This window comes from Plectropomus leopardus, chromosome 1, assembly GCF_026936395.1.
Source record: "Plectropomus leopardus strain MGB_pleo_1.0 chromosome 1, ASM2693639v1, whole genome shotgun sequence".
NCBI classification, from domain to species: Eukaryota; Metazoa; Chordata; class Actinopteri; order Perciformes; family Serranidae; genus Plectropomus; species Plectropomus leopardus.
In genome coordinates, this window is record NC_142176.1 from 6,866,315 (window position 1) to 6,882,888 (window position 16,574).

General features: G+C 38.1%; 2 protein-coding genes across 5 annotated transcripts in view; one reads left to right on the plus strand and one right to left on the minus strand.

Moving 5' to 3' along the window:
• The first annotated feature begins 5,512 nt into the window (after window positions 1-5,512).
• Window positions 5,513-10,952, plus strand: LOC121946241 (uncharacterized). Of its 2 annotated transcripts, XM_088091317.1 has the most exons (6): window positions 5,513-5,655; window positions 7,388-7,716; window positions 7,765-8,125; window positions 8,225-8,293; window positions 8,383-8,461; window positions 10,091-10,952. In XM_088091317.1, exons 1-6 carry the CDS (start codon window positions 5,559-5,561, stop codon window positions 10,266-10,268), a joined length of 1,113 nt encoding a protein of 370 aa, XP_087947443.1. In that variant the 5' UTR covers window positions 5,513-5,558; the 3' UTR covers window positions 10,269-10,952. The 2 variants fall into 2 exon arrangements, with proteins under 2 accessions (XP_087947443.1, XP_042346675.2); XM_042490741.2 differs by having other exon boundaries at window positions 7,388-8,125.
• LOC121943411 (excitatory amino acid transporter 2-like) overlaps window positions 10,942-16,574 on the minus strand; it is a 33,139-nt gene continuing 27,506 nt past the window's right edge. For all 3 annotated transcript variants that reach the window (XM_088091123.1, XM_088091211.1, XM_088091179.1), the window contains 2 exons: window positions 15,930-16,137; window positions 10,942-13,978 (listed from right to left, as the gene is read on the minus strand). In XM_088091123.1, coding sequence (XP_087947249.1) covers window positions 13,907-13,978; window positions 15,930-16,137 — 280 coding nt within the window. In that variant the 3' untranslated portion in view covers window positions 10,942-13,906. The remainder of the gene's footprint in view (window positions 13,979-15,929; window positions 16,138-16,574) is intronic.

Here is a 16,574-nt window from a genome sequence, read left to right on the forward strand (position 1 = left end):
CCCCGTGAGGTGGTCTGTAGCTGCGAAGAGTGAGGCAGACGACAAAGTGTGATTCATGATTCTAGCTTACATTAGCTACATTAATATGAACTCGCAGTCTGTTTTCACTCCAAAGTTGTTACTGCCGCTTTGGCAATGCTTTTGATTTACAATTCTACAAAAGGCACATTTTGCATCGGCTTGATACACTCCCAGACAGTATCAGCTGAGAACGCCGCTGGACAAATCAAGTTGCGTTGTGATTATCAACATGTACTCATCTCAACTTGTCACGTGGTGCTGCTCTGTCAGTGACCTTCTGCATCTACTTATGACGTTTTAAGTATCCTTCTGCATCAGCGGTTTACGCTCCAGGATGCCGTTACCATGATATCGACAAATGCATGTGGATGGATGGTTATGTTTAGGCAAAAGAGGTACATGGCAGAAAAAAACAAACAACACATCCACATGGGAAGCAAACTCCAAGACGAAAGTCAGTTGTTTGTGGGACCCATCCACCAACCCTATAAGTGCACTCATGCTTCTTATATTAAGTTTTTACCGGCAGCGTTGCCTGACGCTGTCCTTCAGCGTTTCAGGCACACGCGGACGGATGGAACATGCGTGTTGCATGTGGACGTGACCTTTGCCTTACAGCCGTCCGCTAATGTATAATAACAATGTCACCGGTTCTGTCTGAGGGCGTTCTGATCTGAAAACATCCAGCTCCCATTGGACGTAGGAGGGAGGCCTTTGGTGTCACGCTCCTACGCCGAAAGCACTGACAGAGCTACCGTATTTGGCGAGTTTAGAGTAAGAACAGGCTGCTATTATACACCACGAGAAGGACAGACGGCCAGATAAATGTGTCAGCCTGATAAATGGACGGGCAGTATCACTCGAAAATGCAACCAGGCGAAAAGTGTAGCATGCTCATGTTTATTTTTCCTACACCTTACCATGTGCCTCCCTCCCCTGATCCTAACCATCTGTGCTCTTGTTGCTATTCCTAATGGTAGAGGCATCCCGGAACGTCAACAGCAGACACAGATGGTTATCAAAAACGTTATATGTAGAGTCCACTGCAAAGCAGCAACATGTAAGGATGAGAATATGTTGGAACTTGAAGCCACAGCCTTAAGCTTAACTTGTTGTATAAGCAAAATTTTGCTCCATCTCTGAAACACGTTGATGATATTGACATGTTTTGTTTCATTAATTGTCAAACTCACTTTTATTCTCTTTGATAAGTCTGTCTTTCTTTCTGAGGTTGTTTTGCAGTGTGGGTAGCTGTTGCCAATGCTGCAATAGCAACTTTCTCTGCAGGATTTTCTGCCATTGAATCAGACTTTTCCTGAAGGAACCTGCACGCGATCTGCATTTGAAGAAGAGCCAATACAAACGCCCTCTTTCTCTGAAATGACCTGTGATTGCTTAAAGTCTCGGGCTAGACTTCCTAAAGCCTGAAAACAGAGCCAAGAGGAGGTGTAGAAGTCTTATTTGCTCTTTTTCTCTTAGACTACTTGAGTTACAATATGCTCAAACTTTATTATGGGATTTTTGCCCAATGACGCCAAAAATGAAACTGCCAACCCTAGCTTTAATTGTGCGAAAGAATAAAGACTAATCACTTTTGTGACTTACAAGTAATATATGCATTGATAGTTTTAATGAGGGTTACACTGGGCACCAATGTAGAAGCTCATGGTGGCTATCTCTGAAACTGAAGAATACATGTTCAGGATGACTTGGAAAACAATGATGCATTTCCAAACTTTCAGTGAGTGTAATATTTCCTCTTCAGTTGAAACACTACTTTATCTTCCTCCCTCTTTTAAATTAGAAATCCTTTCCACATTTCACTGATATGGCCAAAATTGGAAAGTCATCAAGCAATAAACAATACTTTGAGGCAGCAACGAACACTGCTATTATGTGTTTTTATGAATCTGATGCAGAAATGTGAAAAATGAAGCGGATATTTGTCCATGGTAGAATGGAGGTGATAAAGGCTGACTCGCTTTTCTTGATTATTCATGGTGGTAATAGATGTGAGAGCTGCGGAGGGAGAGAGCTGGGATTCTGGAGGAGGGAACAATGGTGGCTGCCACGAAACATGAGATAACGGCGCTGTGGAGGGAGTGAGGGAGAGAGTCTTTTACAATGGCTGCTAATTGGCCTGCACATGCCCAGTGGACCTGCCCTTGAAAGACCCTGTGTTCTGCTGCTTTGCAAGTGTTTACTCATTCATGCATTTGATCATACATGAACACAGAGAAAATCCTGTATTATGTTTTAGCGTTTGAAAAATCTGGCAAAGCTGAGATAGACGTGTGCATGTTTTGTATTACCCGAGAAAAAATATTAACACTAAAATCAATCCCCTTAAATCCTCCTCAGGTGTGATGCATTTGGCCAGAAAAGCTTGTGTTCAGACCGTGTTTTTGAAATCCAGGCTGTTTTCAAGATTTAAATGCACTGAAGAAAAACCTCACACCTGGGGCCAAGTGTTCACAGCTTCATACTGAGGCTTGCTTTTGAAAAATGTAAAATGTTCGACCAAAGTGAAATACTGCTCAGAGTCAAAATGTCTCAAAATGTAAAGGAAAAGCTCGCACCAAAATGAGAATTCAGTCATTATTGATTCACCTCCATGTTCGTTGAAAAGTCATTGAAGTTTGCAGGATGATGAAAGACATAGCCAGCTAGCCCTCATACTTAAATCTCAGCCTTGTCCCCGAACGACTGCTGTTATTTTTCTGCCCCAAAATTCTGGCAGCAATTTCCATCAAAAAATGCACTTTTTGTTGTAACCCGACTATTTAAAGGGTGATACTCTGTAAGGAATAATTTCCATCCATCCCAGGGCCGGATCGTGGGGGCAGCAGCCTGAGCAAAGTACTGCAGACATCCCTCTCCTTTGCAATGCTTTCCAGCTCCTCCTGGGGGCCTCTGAGGCATTCCCAGGACAGATGCGATAAACAATCACTCCCACATTTTCTGAATGTGCCCCGGAGCGTCCAACCATTTTGACGTGCCCTGAACACCTCTAATGGGAGGCCCCCAGGAGGCATCATGATCAGATGCTTGAACCACCTTAAATGGCCCCTTTTGAAACAAGGAGCAGCAGTTCTACTTCGCTGTCTGAGTTCCTAATCTTGTCTTTATTAGAGAGCACATTTTGGCGGCTTGTATGTAGATGATAAACAGATCTGCATTTGTGCACTTTTCTGTTCCTTCGATTACTATAAGCACTACAAATAGCATTCACCCATTCGCGCACACACATTCATACATTGGTGGACGAGGCTATCGTACAAGGTGCCACCTGCTACTCAGTTTTAAACATTCATACACTTTTATAAATGACCTGTAAAAACAGCTTAAATATTGTAATAATTCAATTAAAAAAAACAAATATTTTATTATTATTATGATAATTAGAAGTATAGTTCTCTGGATTTTTTCCTTTTTTTATTTTTCTAAATCTACGAACTTCCTGCAATTTGTGTGACATTTCTTGCCAAGTTGCTCAATACCTTTACGGCTATGTTTTTAGAAATCAGTTTGCTCAGGCTTCAAGGGTTTAAATACTTGTGAAGGGCATCTGAAGAAAGCACAGGAAAAGTTGATCCAGGTCTCAAAGGGTTAATGACATTGTCTTCCACACATTCTGCCTAATAGGATAATAAATGAAATGACCAACTTCTGTTACCTAGACAACATGCACACTGACGAGACAACCCCACTGTGCGTATAATTCTAATACTGAATCATTTCGGCAGCGTCTAGCCAGTGAAAGGCTGTTACACGCTTGTAAAAGCTAGATTTGGGTTTGAGCCTTGAGGTTATTCCTGTTATGCATCATCACTAATATATTGTAACCTCCCAGTCTCTACAGTGACAGAATTGAGCCTTTTCTGGGTGTGGAGCGCAAGACTGGACAGGCACACACCCACGCATGCTGAGTAATTCATGACAACTGTCTCGAGCTCATGAACGTGCCAGATAGCCCGAGGCTCAAGCTCTGCTGTGACGCATCCATTTCCGTCAAATACCAGCGAATCACATCAGTCATTATATACAGTGCAAACTGCCTGCAGGAGAGATGAAAATGAGCTGAGTTTGTGGTGAAATGTATCTGCTGAAGTCTGAAAGTTTGCGCACAAATATTTGAAATGAAAAATGTAGATTTTTGTTGTGTTGAAACCCAGCTCTTGTGACGCTGGAATGGTAAAAGATAGTGTGACAAGGAAGTGCTGATAAGAAAGGGAGTGCTGTTGTGTGCTTCTCCAGAACCATCATTTGTCATGTCACTAAGTAAAATTTTGAACTGTTTCCAGGGTATTTCCCCAACTGTCAGCCATTGGATTTTATGTTTCCCTGAACGCTGTTTCACAGTGCGCAGAGTGGTTTCACTATGTTTCCCATAAAAAAACTAAAGTTCGTTATACAACAATGTGCTGACTGTTGATCGTCTAGTGTATTTGTTTGTTCATTTTTTACAGTGATGTCTGTACACTCTGTCTAACAAAGAATACAAAGGTAAGCTTTATTATAACCATGTGTATATATGTGTGTTTATGTACGGATGGATGGATGCAAGTTTGTAAGAGTGTGAGTCTGTGTGTGTGTTTGTATGTGTCTGTGTATGTGTGTATGTTTGTTTGTGTGTGTATATATATATATATATATATATATATATATATATATATATATATACATATGTATATATACTGTATATACATATAAAAATATAAAATCAATGAGTAGTATGCCCAGCTGGGCAATTATGTACGTAGATGCAAAAGTATTCATGTTTGTAAGAACATATGTATGTATTTGCATCTATTACTGATTGTTATGTTGAGGCAAGTATATCTGTAAATGTACATATAAATATTCTACCTTCTCATTGTGTGAATAAAACATGTGCATTTCTTATTTTCTTCTTGCAGCAGTTGCTACAGAATTTGGGAAATTTGGCATTAACCAGTCAGATAATTGGCATTTTATTTTTATTCAGTTAAATTTATATCTAACCTTTTACCTTCCACTTTTCTTAGGTTGCTTTTCAGCTGGTATCTGAGCAACTGTGGAAGAAAATGACAATAAATTCAGCTTTTCTGGTTCTTCTTTTCATTTTTTTGTTGTATTAATGTTAGAATCGGGCTGCCATGTATTATTTTATGGTCTTGTTAAACATTAAGGTGCAGTTTGTTGTCATTCTTTTTTTGTATAACACTGAAATGAAGGAGGAATGGGATCCTTCATTTTCCAGCAAATCTGACAACCAATTAACTTCCTGCAATACTGGATTGTTTTTCATGAGTGTTTGTGTGTTGTGCCAAGGGATCTGTTTGTGCCTGAGGAAGAAGGTAAAAAAAAAGCGTGAGAAAGTGTGTGAGGTAGAGGGTGTGTTCACAGGTGTGCCAGCCCTCCTGTGTGCGTTTGTGCGTCGCCAGACATTGTTGTACTGATGTAACACCTACCTGCTGGTGTATAAAAAGGCATGATTCATCCGCTTCATTATTAGTTTAGTGTGCCAAGTAGTTCCAGCTCGCTGACAGTCCACCATGGCTAAATCAGAAGTTTCTGGTATGAAGATGAGGAATCTTCTTTTTGGGGTTATTCTTGGACTTCTTGCCGTTGTCCACTCTACACCTGTTGATAGTAAGTGAAAGTCTTTTTATTCATTTTGTCAGATTTTCACAGTGTATCTCTCTCAAACACATAAACAGCACCATATTTTCTGAGTTTTGATGTGTTTTTATTAGACGTGTGACTTTGTTTAATAGGATTAAACTGTAAAATTAAAACCAAAATCCAGGTAGATTTTTTCTGCGTTTATCCTTGTGTATGATATTCACCTGTGGTCCATGAAATTCTTTAGAAAATGACATTCTTTCACCTCCGAGGAGGCCATAGTTATGGGTTTTTGCAGTCTCACAAACACAGCAGTTCTTCTACAAAGACCTCTGAAATTTCAATAATTCCCATGGTGTCCTTTTTCTTACCCCGTGAGTCAGCACTCCCCTCCCTGCCTAAGATGCTCTTTATGTACCAGGCCTAACTCTTTCAGTAAGAATACCAGAGTAGTATTTCATTATCGGTGCACAGGTTTCACCGGCAACTCCAGATTACACACAGAGATCTTTGTATAATGTTCTGAGCTGCTCCAGGAGGCGCATTAATGCGTGTGTCGGGAGTAAGGTGAAACCGAAGATCAGCAAAGAGCTGTTACACAAGTTTGGGCGACGGGTAACTTTATAGGGAAAAACATCGGAGCTGAACGTGACTGAGCAGAACGGGAAAGGGGAGATGTGTGATTCGATTCTGAGGCACTTTTTGTTTATATTTTCACTTTTTAAAAAATTTTTTAAGGCAGATTGTCGCTTCTTGGGGGATCGCTGACTTGAGTAAATAAACAATAAAACAACATAAAAATACTCTATTACAAGTAGTATTACAAGTATTTACAATACTATTTAAGTAAAAGTACAGACGTATGATCAGCAAAATGTATTGAACGTATCAAAATTTAAAGTAAATGCTTCATAATAGGAGAAACTGATAATGTTATACAGTATGTAATTAAAATTAAATGATCTAAGAAGTTTTTAAATTCATAAACTTGGAAACCCCTGTTTTTGTTGTTGTTGTTTGCTTGTTTTTTTTGTAATGCATTATGTGTTGCATTTTGCAAGCATATCATGTATTTTTTAAAATGTAAAATCTTATTTTGAGAAGTAAATTATAGCTTTAGTTGTCAGTCAAATACAGTGGAGTATTGTACAATACATTTTACTCTGAAATGTGGTGGAGTAGAACAAAAAAGCAGCATAAGATGGAAATACTCAACCTGAAAATTGTATATACGTACAATTCTTGAGTCAATACTTAACGCTTTACACTTTTTTCCCACTACTCATTATGGTAATATGCTATGAAATATAAAAAAAAACAACACTGTTAATGAGCAAAAATTAATTATACAGTACATTGCCTAATTTGTCCTCCTGCTTGCGCCTCGTTAACGGCACGAAACCCTGACGATGGCTTCCTTCCAACGAAAACACAGGAACAGAACAGTCATGGTTTACTCTGTTGCAATGGGTGTGTCAAAAGAGTGCTCTTGTTAAACTGATGCTTTGATGAGGTCTCCTCTCTTTTGTTACCCCATTCACGGACCATTAGTCACCCAAGTTAATCATTACTGTCTTTCACCACACCTCATCAAAGAAGCACAGAATGCAAGTTTATACAAGAATTTGGGGCGAAGCTCTTGAGCTCTGTGTGGCGATTCTGTAATACATCAAAAAGCCTCTGTAACTTTCCTTTACGCTCATGTCAGGGCGAGTAGTTAAACACTCAAGGTGGATTTTTCTGTTTGTCCTTGTCCTAGCCGTGACCCAGATTCCCTCCAAAGCTGAGGATGAAGTCATCAGAGAGGCGGTGACGGACGGCTTCCTCGTCGAACACCTTTTTACCCCCTCACGCACAACTGAATCACCCAAAAGAAACACAACCGTCCCAGCATCCCAGCAGCCGTCTGCTGACTCCAAATACGGTGACGTGATTGAAGGCAGTGGGGATGAGTCCATGACCTCCTTGTTCAACAAGTTTTTAAGCACAACTCTGAATTCTACCTTGAGCCCTCAGTCTACGTCCCCAGACCACATCTCAAGTTCCCAAGCTCCTGACCCCGCTTCTCCCAGTAATAATTTAGGGTCTGGAGATGGACTCCATGACTTCTCTACAACCTCCAGTAGCACCTCTAGCACTACATCATCGACCTCCACGACTGCTTCCCCCGGACCAAAAGCTCCAGTAACGTTTTCAACAGGTGAAGGCTCAGGATTAGGATCTGGCGAAGGATCTGGATCAATGAGATTTCCAAGTAACGAAGGATCAGGACTGGGGTCGGGCGAAAAATCTGGATCAGAAATGGGGATCACTACAGTGTCAACTACTGCCAAAGAGTATCCAGCTCTCATGAATGACCCCTTGGCTGATATCAACAAAGCAACGGCTCCAAGAATGTTTGTAGAGAACAACAAATCAGATGACGAATCAGGATCCGTCTCAGTTTCTACAAAAATGACAAAAATGATAGAAATGCTTCAGCCTTCAAAAGATGATGGTAAATATACTATACCTCAATAGTTATGGGTACAATTACTATCACAATGTCTTTTTATTGACTATGGTAGATTCTAAACGTGTGTTTTTCTTTTCTTAGTCCAAGAGCCACAAATAGGTGAAACTAGCAGGAATGGGGAGATTCAGAACAAAGGTCACAGTACACCAGGTGAGTCCAAAAAAGGAAGCTTTTTTGCATAATTTAACTCTGGCTGAACCCAGTCCATGTTCTTAACTGCTGCTCTCCTGTATCCCCAGGTTGGATCATCATCGTCGGTTTTATCGTTGGCGTTGCAGCTCTGATAATGCTGTTTGTTGCCATTGCCACCAGAGACAAGTAAGACTTTAAAATCAGTAACAAAAAAAAAAGAAAGTTATTTTTGAGTTTTGTATTAACCCTTTGAAACTGGAACAAATTGGATTGATTCCTTTCAAAAACATGGCAAGACAATGAGCAATGCAGGAAGAAATTCATTTTTAAAAAATCACAATAACATAAACAAAAAAGTACAAAAATGACAAAAAAAATATATAGAGAAAGAAAAAACAAGGCAAAGAAGACTTTCATAAAGTAATAATTGTAAATATGTAATTATGACAATTACAAACATATTTTCCTAAAATATATATATATATATAAATCTACTTATTTTTGCAATTTTTATAACATTTCTTACCAAGTTGCTCATTGCCTTTTCCCCCAAGTTTTTGAAAGAAACTGCACTTTTTTTTGGAGGGGGATTCAAAGGTTTAAATACTTATGAAAGGCTTTGGAAAGCAGCAAAAGGTTGTCACATTCCTTTTTTTTTTTTACAACAGAAAGTTAAGGCTTCTGTCTTTGATGTCATCACGTCATGACCTTATATAACCTTACCTCACGCCTACGTGCGGTGAAAAAGGTCGTATTTCGCAGTAATTGCAGCCACAGGAGAGCATTATTCGCATAATGTTGTTACGTGTTTATCGATCAAATAGTTTCCGTCTTCCGTTTTGTCACGTTGTACGCAAGAAATGACGTCATTACGCCACGTTACCTGCGGTGCCAAACGCGCATGCGCAAACGGGATCAATTATGAATCCAATCCAACACAACGCTTCTGCACTCTGCAAATAAGAGATCATATTTAAAAAAAAAAAAAAATCACTAATGTGTGTGGTTCAAAATAACTTATGTTGGGAAATATTTGATCTAGGTTTCTACTTGGACCAGTATGTTTTGTTTTGTTATTTTGCAAAATCTGCTGAAAAAATGTTAGATTTTAGTATTTTTTAATAACACATTTTCAACACTCAACAATGAATATGGTTTATAAATACTGTTGGAAAGGTTACTTATGAAACGTAATGGGCTACAGATTACAAGATGCCCTGTTAAAAATGTTAAAGGCCTAAATTACATAACTATTTTGATTACTTTTCAGAATAATTAAACTTATTACAGTTGATTACTTCTCTAACAAATGTTCTAAACTGGGAAATAAAGCTGAAAAAACCTAAAATGTAAGTGCATAGCCTAAGTGTTGCACTCAAATTTGTGTCAACAGCTTTACTGACCCATTGTTGCCGAAAAGTATGCCTAAAGAAGATATTTCTGCATGGAAAAATGCATAAAGCAACAAAATGAATGTTTTACTGGACATATTAACTTTTTAATGAAAACATTTTTTTCCCCACATTTTTGATCAGCAACTGTAATTTAATTTCAATTTTTTTTCTCAGTAACTGTGACTTATTACAATTACATGTATATGTAATTTAATTACTGTACCCTGTTACATGTAGCTAACTAGTTACTCCCTTGTTTGACTTATATAACCTCTAGCAGAGGTTGTACAGATTTTAGGAGGATGAATCATTTGAAGATATTCCGAGAAATTACATCACATTACACGAAAATAACAAAGACATAGGCACGACCAGACCATTTCCATTGCAGAGGTTTAAGGGTTTAATTCTTTTTGTCCAGGTGGAATGGACCAAGCAATGCTTCCCAGCTTGAGACCAAAACCAACTCCTCAAACCAGCAGAGGGAGCTAGAGATGGAGACATTCCTGCACACAGAAAAGCCCAAGGAGAATGGAAAGGCGGCAGAGTACACAGTCATCCCCCTGGATGAGCTTCCAGAGAATTATTCATCACACTGAGGCTCAGAAACACACCCTATGGAGGCGTGAGACTCATCGCAGAACCACGAGAACGTGTTTGAAGCAAATGAATTTTGAGGAACAAATATGTCTGAGCTGCTGAGCAAAAAGGTTTCTGTAGACTTTCCCAGCTCTGAGCCCAGTCTGCATCAAAATCACGGTGCAGCTTTTCCTGCTGACTCTTAAAAACTCTACCCTTATTTTGAAATCACAGCAATATTTTGTTACATTTATTGCAATATCAACTCTTGTATTTACTAATAAATACAAAACTGGTCATGTATGATATGCACAAATGCCATTTATTTCAAAACAAAGTCTTAACAGTGTTTTATTTTGTGGGTTTTTTTGTAAATAATGTATGTTTTTTTTTCACAGATCTTATAATGGACCCAAGACAATGATTCTATGTCCAGTCTTTTTAAGTGTCTGTGTAAGGTTATTTTAAATATCCTTGTAATAATATTATTGATAACTGTGTTATGATTCTAATTTATAATAAGCTGCTCTGTTGTTTCCCCCGCGTTCATTAAAGAAGCTCAGAGTGCTAAACAGTGCTCAGCCCACTAACTCATTTGTTGACAGCCTACACAGCCCTTCAGCTGCTGCGACATGCACGCATTGTATGTACATATTCTGTATCACATGCCTGAGAAATAAACACAACGGCAGCTCATCAATAAACATTTATTTTGTTTCCATTAATATTACACAGGAGTATTAAAACATTTACACACGTTCAATCCGTTCGCCTGACAAATGGTGTTTGTGCTCTGTTATGGTTTATTTAGTAAATGTGCATTCAATCCTACTTGCATTTAGTCAGTCACAGCCAAAAGACGTTTTGCATTACAGTGAATGTCAGACACCAGAAAATATGCTGAATACATTCTTGGATCAATGTGTGCATAGAAACAAAAAGAAGGATAGAAAATAAAGGTTTTGTTATCTAAAGATTGTACACATGTTCATAGAAAACACTGCTATACTAATCCAGTTGACTAAGAACATATTTCGATCAAGGCCCAATAACAAATGAAATAGATGGGAAAGTGATATAGATAATGGGTTTTTGACTTGAATCAGGGTATTATCATTTTTACTTAGGATGTCTGTCATCCATTTTGGGGGAATGCAGTGCTTGAGCCAAATTCTGGATGGCTGGCAGAGGTGTCACAGCGTGTAGACACACTGCTGCCAACTGCAATAATCCACGCACACAAAACTGCCTTAATGTGCTCATAACCCTTTAATAACCAATAACAACATTCCCTCATTAAACAGGTGAGGGATATTGGGCTTTCTTCCCTGGCAAACGTTTGTCGCTCAGGTGTCTTTTTTAAAAACATTAACTGAATGCATTTTTTGTATATAAATAACCCTACTCACAAACTATTGAGACAGCTAGTTGCCCATAAAAAGAAAAATTAAAAGTCCAGTGTGTAGGATTTAGGGGTATATATTGGCAGAAATATAATACAATAAGTAACCTATGTTTTTTTGTGTGTGTGTATTTTCACCTAAAAATAAAAATCATGATTTTTAAATCTACAGCAGCCTGTCTCTGACATGCCAAACAGCATTGGAGAAACACTGATTTTGAACATAAAACTGCTTCATTCAGCGATTTTACCAGTATAAATCACTAGGTCCATTTGTTTTGTAGAGGAAGAGACCTCTGCGGTTAATTCGGGTCCCAGTAATAACTTTCTGAACATTTGGGTCATAAGCGAAAAAAAGGGGAGCACACATTAGCAGGTGTTAAGCTAGCGGCCAGTCTCTGAAATGCCAACTAGTATTGGAGTAACAAAGACTTGTAACATGAAACTGCTTCATTCAGTGTTTTTATCTGCAGTCATCACCACTACATCCCCCTAAATTTTATCCACTGAACCTTTAACATTGTACTAACATTATTACATATATATATATAGACTTTATAGAAACGTTTAGCATAGCAAAAACAACTGATAGATGACATAAAATGTCAAATTCTATATACATTTGATTTATACACTAAAGAGAGTATATACACAAAGTGCAAGGAGGCACTTTAAACATGATTATATAAGCCATAGCTTATATGAAAAGAGAAATAAATAATCCAGTTTTCACCTTAGTTTGAACAGAGTTGCTACAAGGAGTTAAACTAAGAAAAAAAAAGTACATATATAAGCCAACATCCAATGACCTTGTTACGGCTTCAGATTTACGTGAGTGCTGGAGGCAGAATTTCATGTGCACTTGCTAAACAGACGTGACCACAGCTAATCAGCTCTACATGTAATTACAAGCTTGTTATTTGTATTTGAATAAACACTGTGTAAATACCACAAAGTGCAAAATTTAAATGAGCCACCGTAGCCCTGAGTGGGAGGTGGAGGAACTTCTAAAATGTCATTCGTAATAACCTATCGAAATGAATAGTGGTACATTTTATCCAGAAATGTCATCACATTGAGTGCACTCTGCAGTTGACATAGTCAAGGCAAGGTTGTCATATAGTAAAGAAATTAACAGTTTGAAATCAAACACAGAGCAATGCACAGGCCTGCTGAGAGTTTCAGAGACGCTCGCTTGTTTTTTTTCCCCTTTTGCTGGACTTCCAACTTTCTTAAATCATCCTCTTGCTCTCAGAAACACACATGAACACAGAAATTCCAGTACACAGGCATACTTTTTGACTACAAACAGAAACAGTGCTTCGCTCATAAAGAACATATATACAAAACAATAAATAAGTGAGAGGGCACCCTTCAAGTATGTTCAGCTTTCCAGCTCCCTGCAACACATCCTGTGCTGTTTGTTGCCACATTTAGAGGACACACGCTTGGCTCTTATGGTCTAAGTCCTAAGCTGCGCTTCTTAGGCTTGTCCATGTGTGTGTGACATCATGGTGTAATCCCATAAGTCAAACAGTCAAAGGTAACGCAGTGTTTAACCATCACTTACATCATAATGCCACACAGAGCACTGTTCCCTTCAGTCCATGATGTGTTTTCATAAACAAAGTCTGCAACATTTTGAACCTTTGCTCTGGTATTTATGGACATTTCATGAGAAGACAGAGCGACATCTTGATAGTACCAACCATTCAGTAATGAAGTCAGATCTGAAACATTTGTTAAGAGTCCTTTGCACCAGCTTATCTTATTTGGTCCTTGAATTAAATGTAAGTGACAAAAGCAAACATCCACATATCATCTCTCTGCCCTTTAAACTACAAACAAAACGCTTCAATACAAAAGAAAAATGAGATGTTGCACAAGGTTGATGAATTCTTTCGTTGACAGAACAGGAAGCTTGCAGCAACACCAAGTAAGGCCCTGAGTGTTGTCAACCGAATTATTTATTCTTCCGCACAAAGTGCATGAGATGCACCAGTTCTTTACAGTTTGTGTCTAGTTAGTGCATTTGCGAGATCTAACATAAGTTTGTGAGTCATCTGACGTTTTGCTCCAGTTGCTGCCCTGATGGGTAACTGAAAGAAAAAGACTGGTCGACTGTTGTGGTACAGTCGACTCTAACTTTCACTTTTTTTAATCTTCTTTTCTGTGATTTTTTTGTTGATATTTATGTCGGCAGAAAGTAAAAGCTGTTGGAACTCAGGGTAAGGCGCAGCAGCATCTGGACCTGCTTTACTCGCATTTCCATGGTCCCTCCTCAACAAGAGAGAACTCTGCAGTCTTGCCATTTTTGCCCATGGTAACCTGTAAGCAATTATCGAGAACATCTAACTACTGGGCCAAGGCACCATCATTTACACACCGTCAGCGGTTGGGAGCAGAGAAACCATTACGTCATTACATTCAGGCCAATGACCTTGGGGTGGAGTTAATGTGTGAATCCTCAACTTTGAAATCACGTCACGTCATACACTGATACACTGATACAGTGATGCTGTTTACATGTTGAGGTGGTTTGTCAGTTACAAGATTATGCAAAACAAGAAGTTTTTACAGAGTTGGCCATGTATTTTATGGATTCTCTGCCCAACCGAATTACAATACTCAGTCATCAAAAGTTAGAATGCAACTTTAGCATCAGCATGCCAGAGTCGCATCATACAGACAAGAAACTACCAACAAAACTCTACTGTATGAGTGAAACTCTCTAAAAAGAACATTTGTGCTTGTTAACTACAATTTTGGTAGGAGAGGATCTTTGAGAGGCATTTCATCACTGGATGAAACATGGTGAAAGCAGTCTTTATGTATACCACTGGCTACAAAAACTCTGAAAAACTGGCCAATGATTGAAAACTGTAATTTGGTCAGGGCTGCCACAAATACATGTCCAATTAAGTAGGCAAAATAAAAATAAAAAACAGTTTCTTAATAAATCAAAACATGCCACAACAAAATACAAGTCAAATATAATTGTGTACAAGACAACGCATTAGGAATGGTTGATGCTTTAAGTAAACACTTTCATTTGGTTTTTGGAGATGAAAAAAAAAAGTATAATATCAAATAAAACAAACCTTAATTTTGGTACCACAAAAACTGCTTTTTCAGGAATGTCCTCCCCACAAAAACAACCTCATAGGTTGTCTGTGCAAGCACCTAATTACGATCAATATTTACATTTATTGTAAGGTGGTGACTTCTAATTTCAATAGTCATTATGACAAGAGCAAAGGAGAAGTCAGGTGATGAGTAGCAAATTTAAATAGCTTCAATTTCCTTGAAGTTTGAAGATATGTGTTGACAAATAGGTCAACAAACACAGGACTTTATAGGACCATATGCAAAATTAACTAATGTACCATACTTGAATTATGTAAGATACATAAGAAACATGCTTTTTGTTATTATTTTTTTTTTAAACCCAGGCCATGGTTTCCGAAATGTAACCACATAGTTTTATATGGAAATTAAAGTGTTTTTAAGGAAAAATGTTTGAAATATGAATAAAGATGGACTGCAAAGAGAAATCTGGGTCACAAAAAATGGTTTTCAGATTTAGAAAATGTGAAAAAATCCAATTAATATCTGGTATTAGCGTCAGTTAAGCCTAATCAAATATATTCCTTAATTCTACTTTATTACTTTTCATCTTTAAGAATTTCCTTTAAGTTAAATAAAACATTGTTTCAAACTGTTTTACCACCACAACTACATAACATAACTGGCTCTGCATCATTTAGTTATGTAAATCAAACTTTTGAATGACATTTTTGAATAAAGATTACATTTTTTATGACGCCAAATGCAAAATATATTTTAATTTGACACTGTTAACAGTTGCCCTTTATATATGTTGCAAACAAACCTTTTTGTCATTTACGTATAAGGATATGTTGATTGTCTGCCACCAGTTGAAGCGTAATTTAAGAAAAAACTCTCGTGGGTCGTATTAGAGGATAGGCACAAACAACCTGTGTTGTCATGTGGGTCGGATGACTTGATGGTTTTTTCATAAGTAATAGGTGAATGAATAAATACATAAATATTCATTTTGCTTTTTCACCACTTTTTAAAACCATTTTCATGAATGAAAATATGAAATGTACTATTCACACAGACACAAAAACACCAATATAAAGAGTGACACAGAAAAGAAACACAAACACAGAAAGGAAAAGAAAGAGGAACACAGACACAAAGCTGGGGAGGTTCTCTACATACAAGTCTCTATGTCCGTTAACGTGAAATGTACCTTGCAGTCGTCTATCAAGATTGAGTTGTGGTGAGCGTATACATTCTGATTGGTGTTATTTTCAAAGTAGGATTGTGTCTTTGCCATGTCAAACTCCTCCATCCGGGCCTGTTGGTCAAACAAGTCGAGCTCGTGTTTGGAGAGGTGGTAAACGATACCTGCTCCATAGGAGTCCCCGACAACATTAACGGAGGTACGGAAACGATCGCTGCATGTCAAAAAGGAAAGTGGTGGGAAAGACAGAAGAAAATAATCAATGAGAGAAACAGAAAACAAGAAAAAGTAGGTTGTTTTTGTTTTAATTTTGATTTGAATTTATGTTATTAGTTATGTTTCTGAGACGTCGGCGACAATAAGTGGGCATAACAAGAGTAAAACTCATCTGCAGAAAAGTTATCAAAGCCTGACAGCCAGAGTTGTATGAATTTTTCACACCCACAGAACATATGTTAAAGAACATGCTCACTGCTCGCTCTGTAATGAGACACAGCAACAGAAAACTGTACATCCAAATTAAATTCAAGCATCTGTTTTGATGCTACTTTGGCCACTGCTGTGGTTTAGCTCCACACTGTACACATTCTGTGTGTGTACATGTGGCTCTCCGGGAAAAAATCCAAAGAAATAAACTGAAAGAGGAAATTA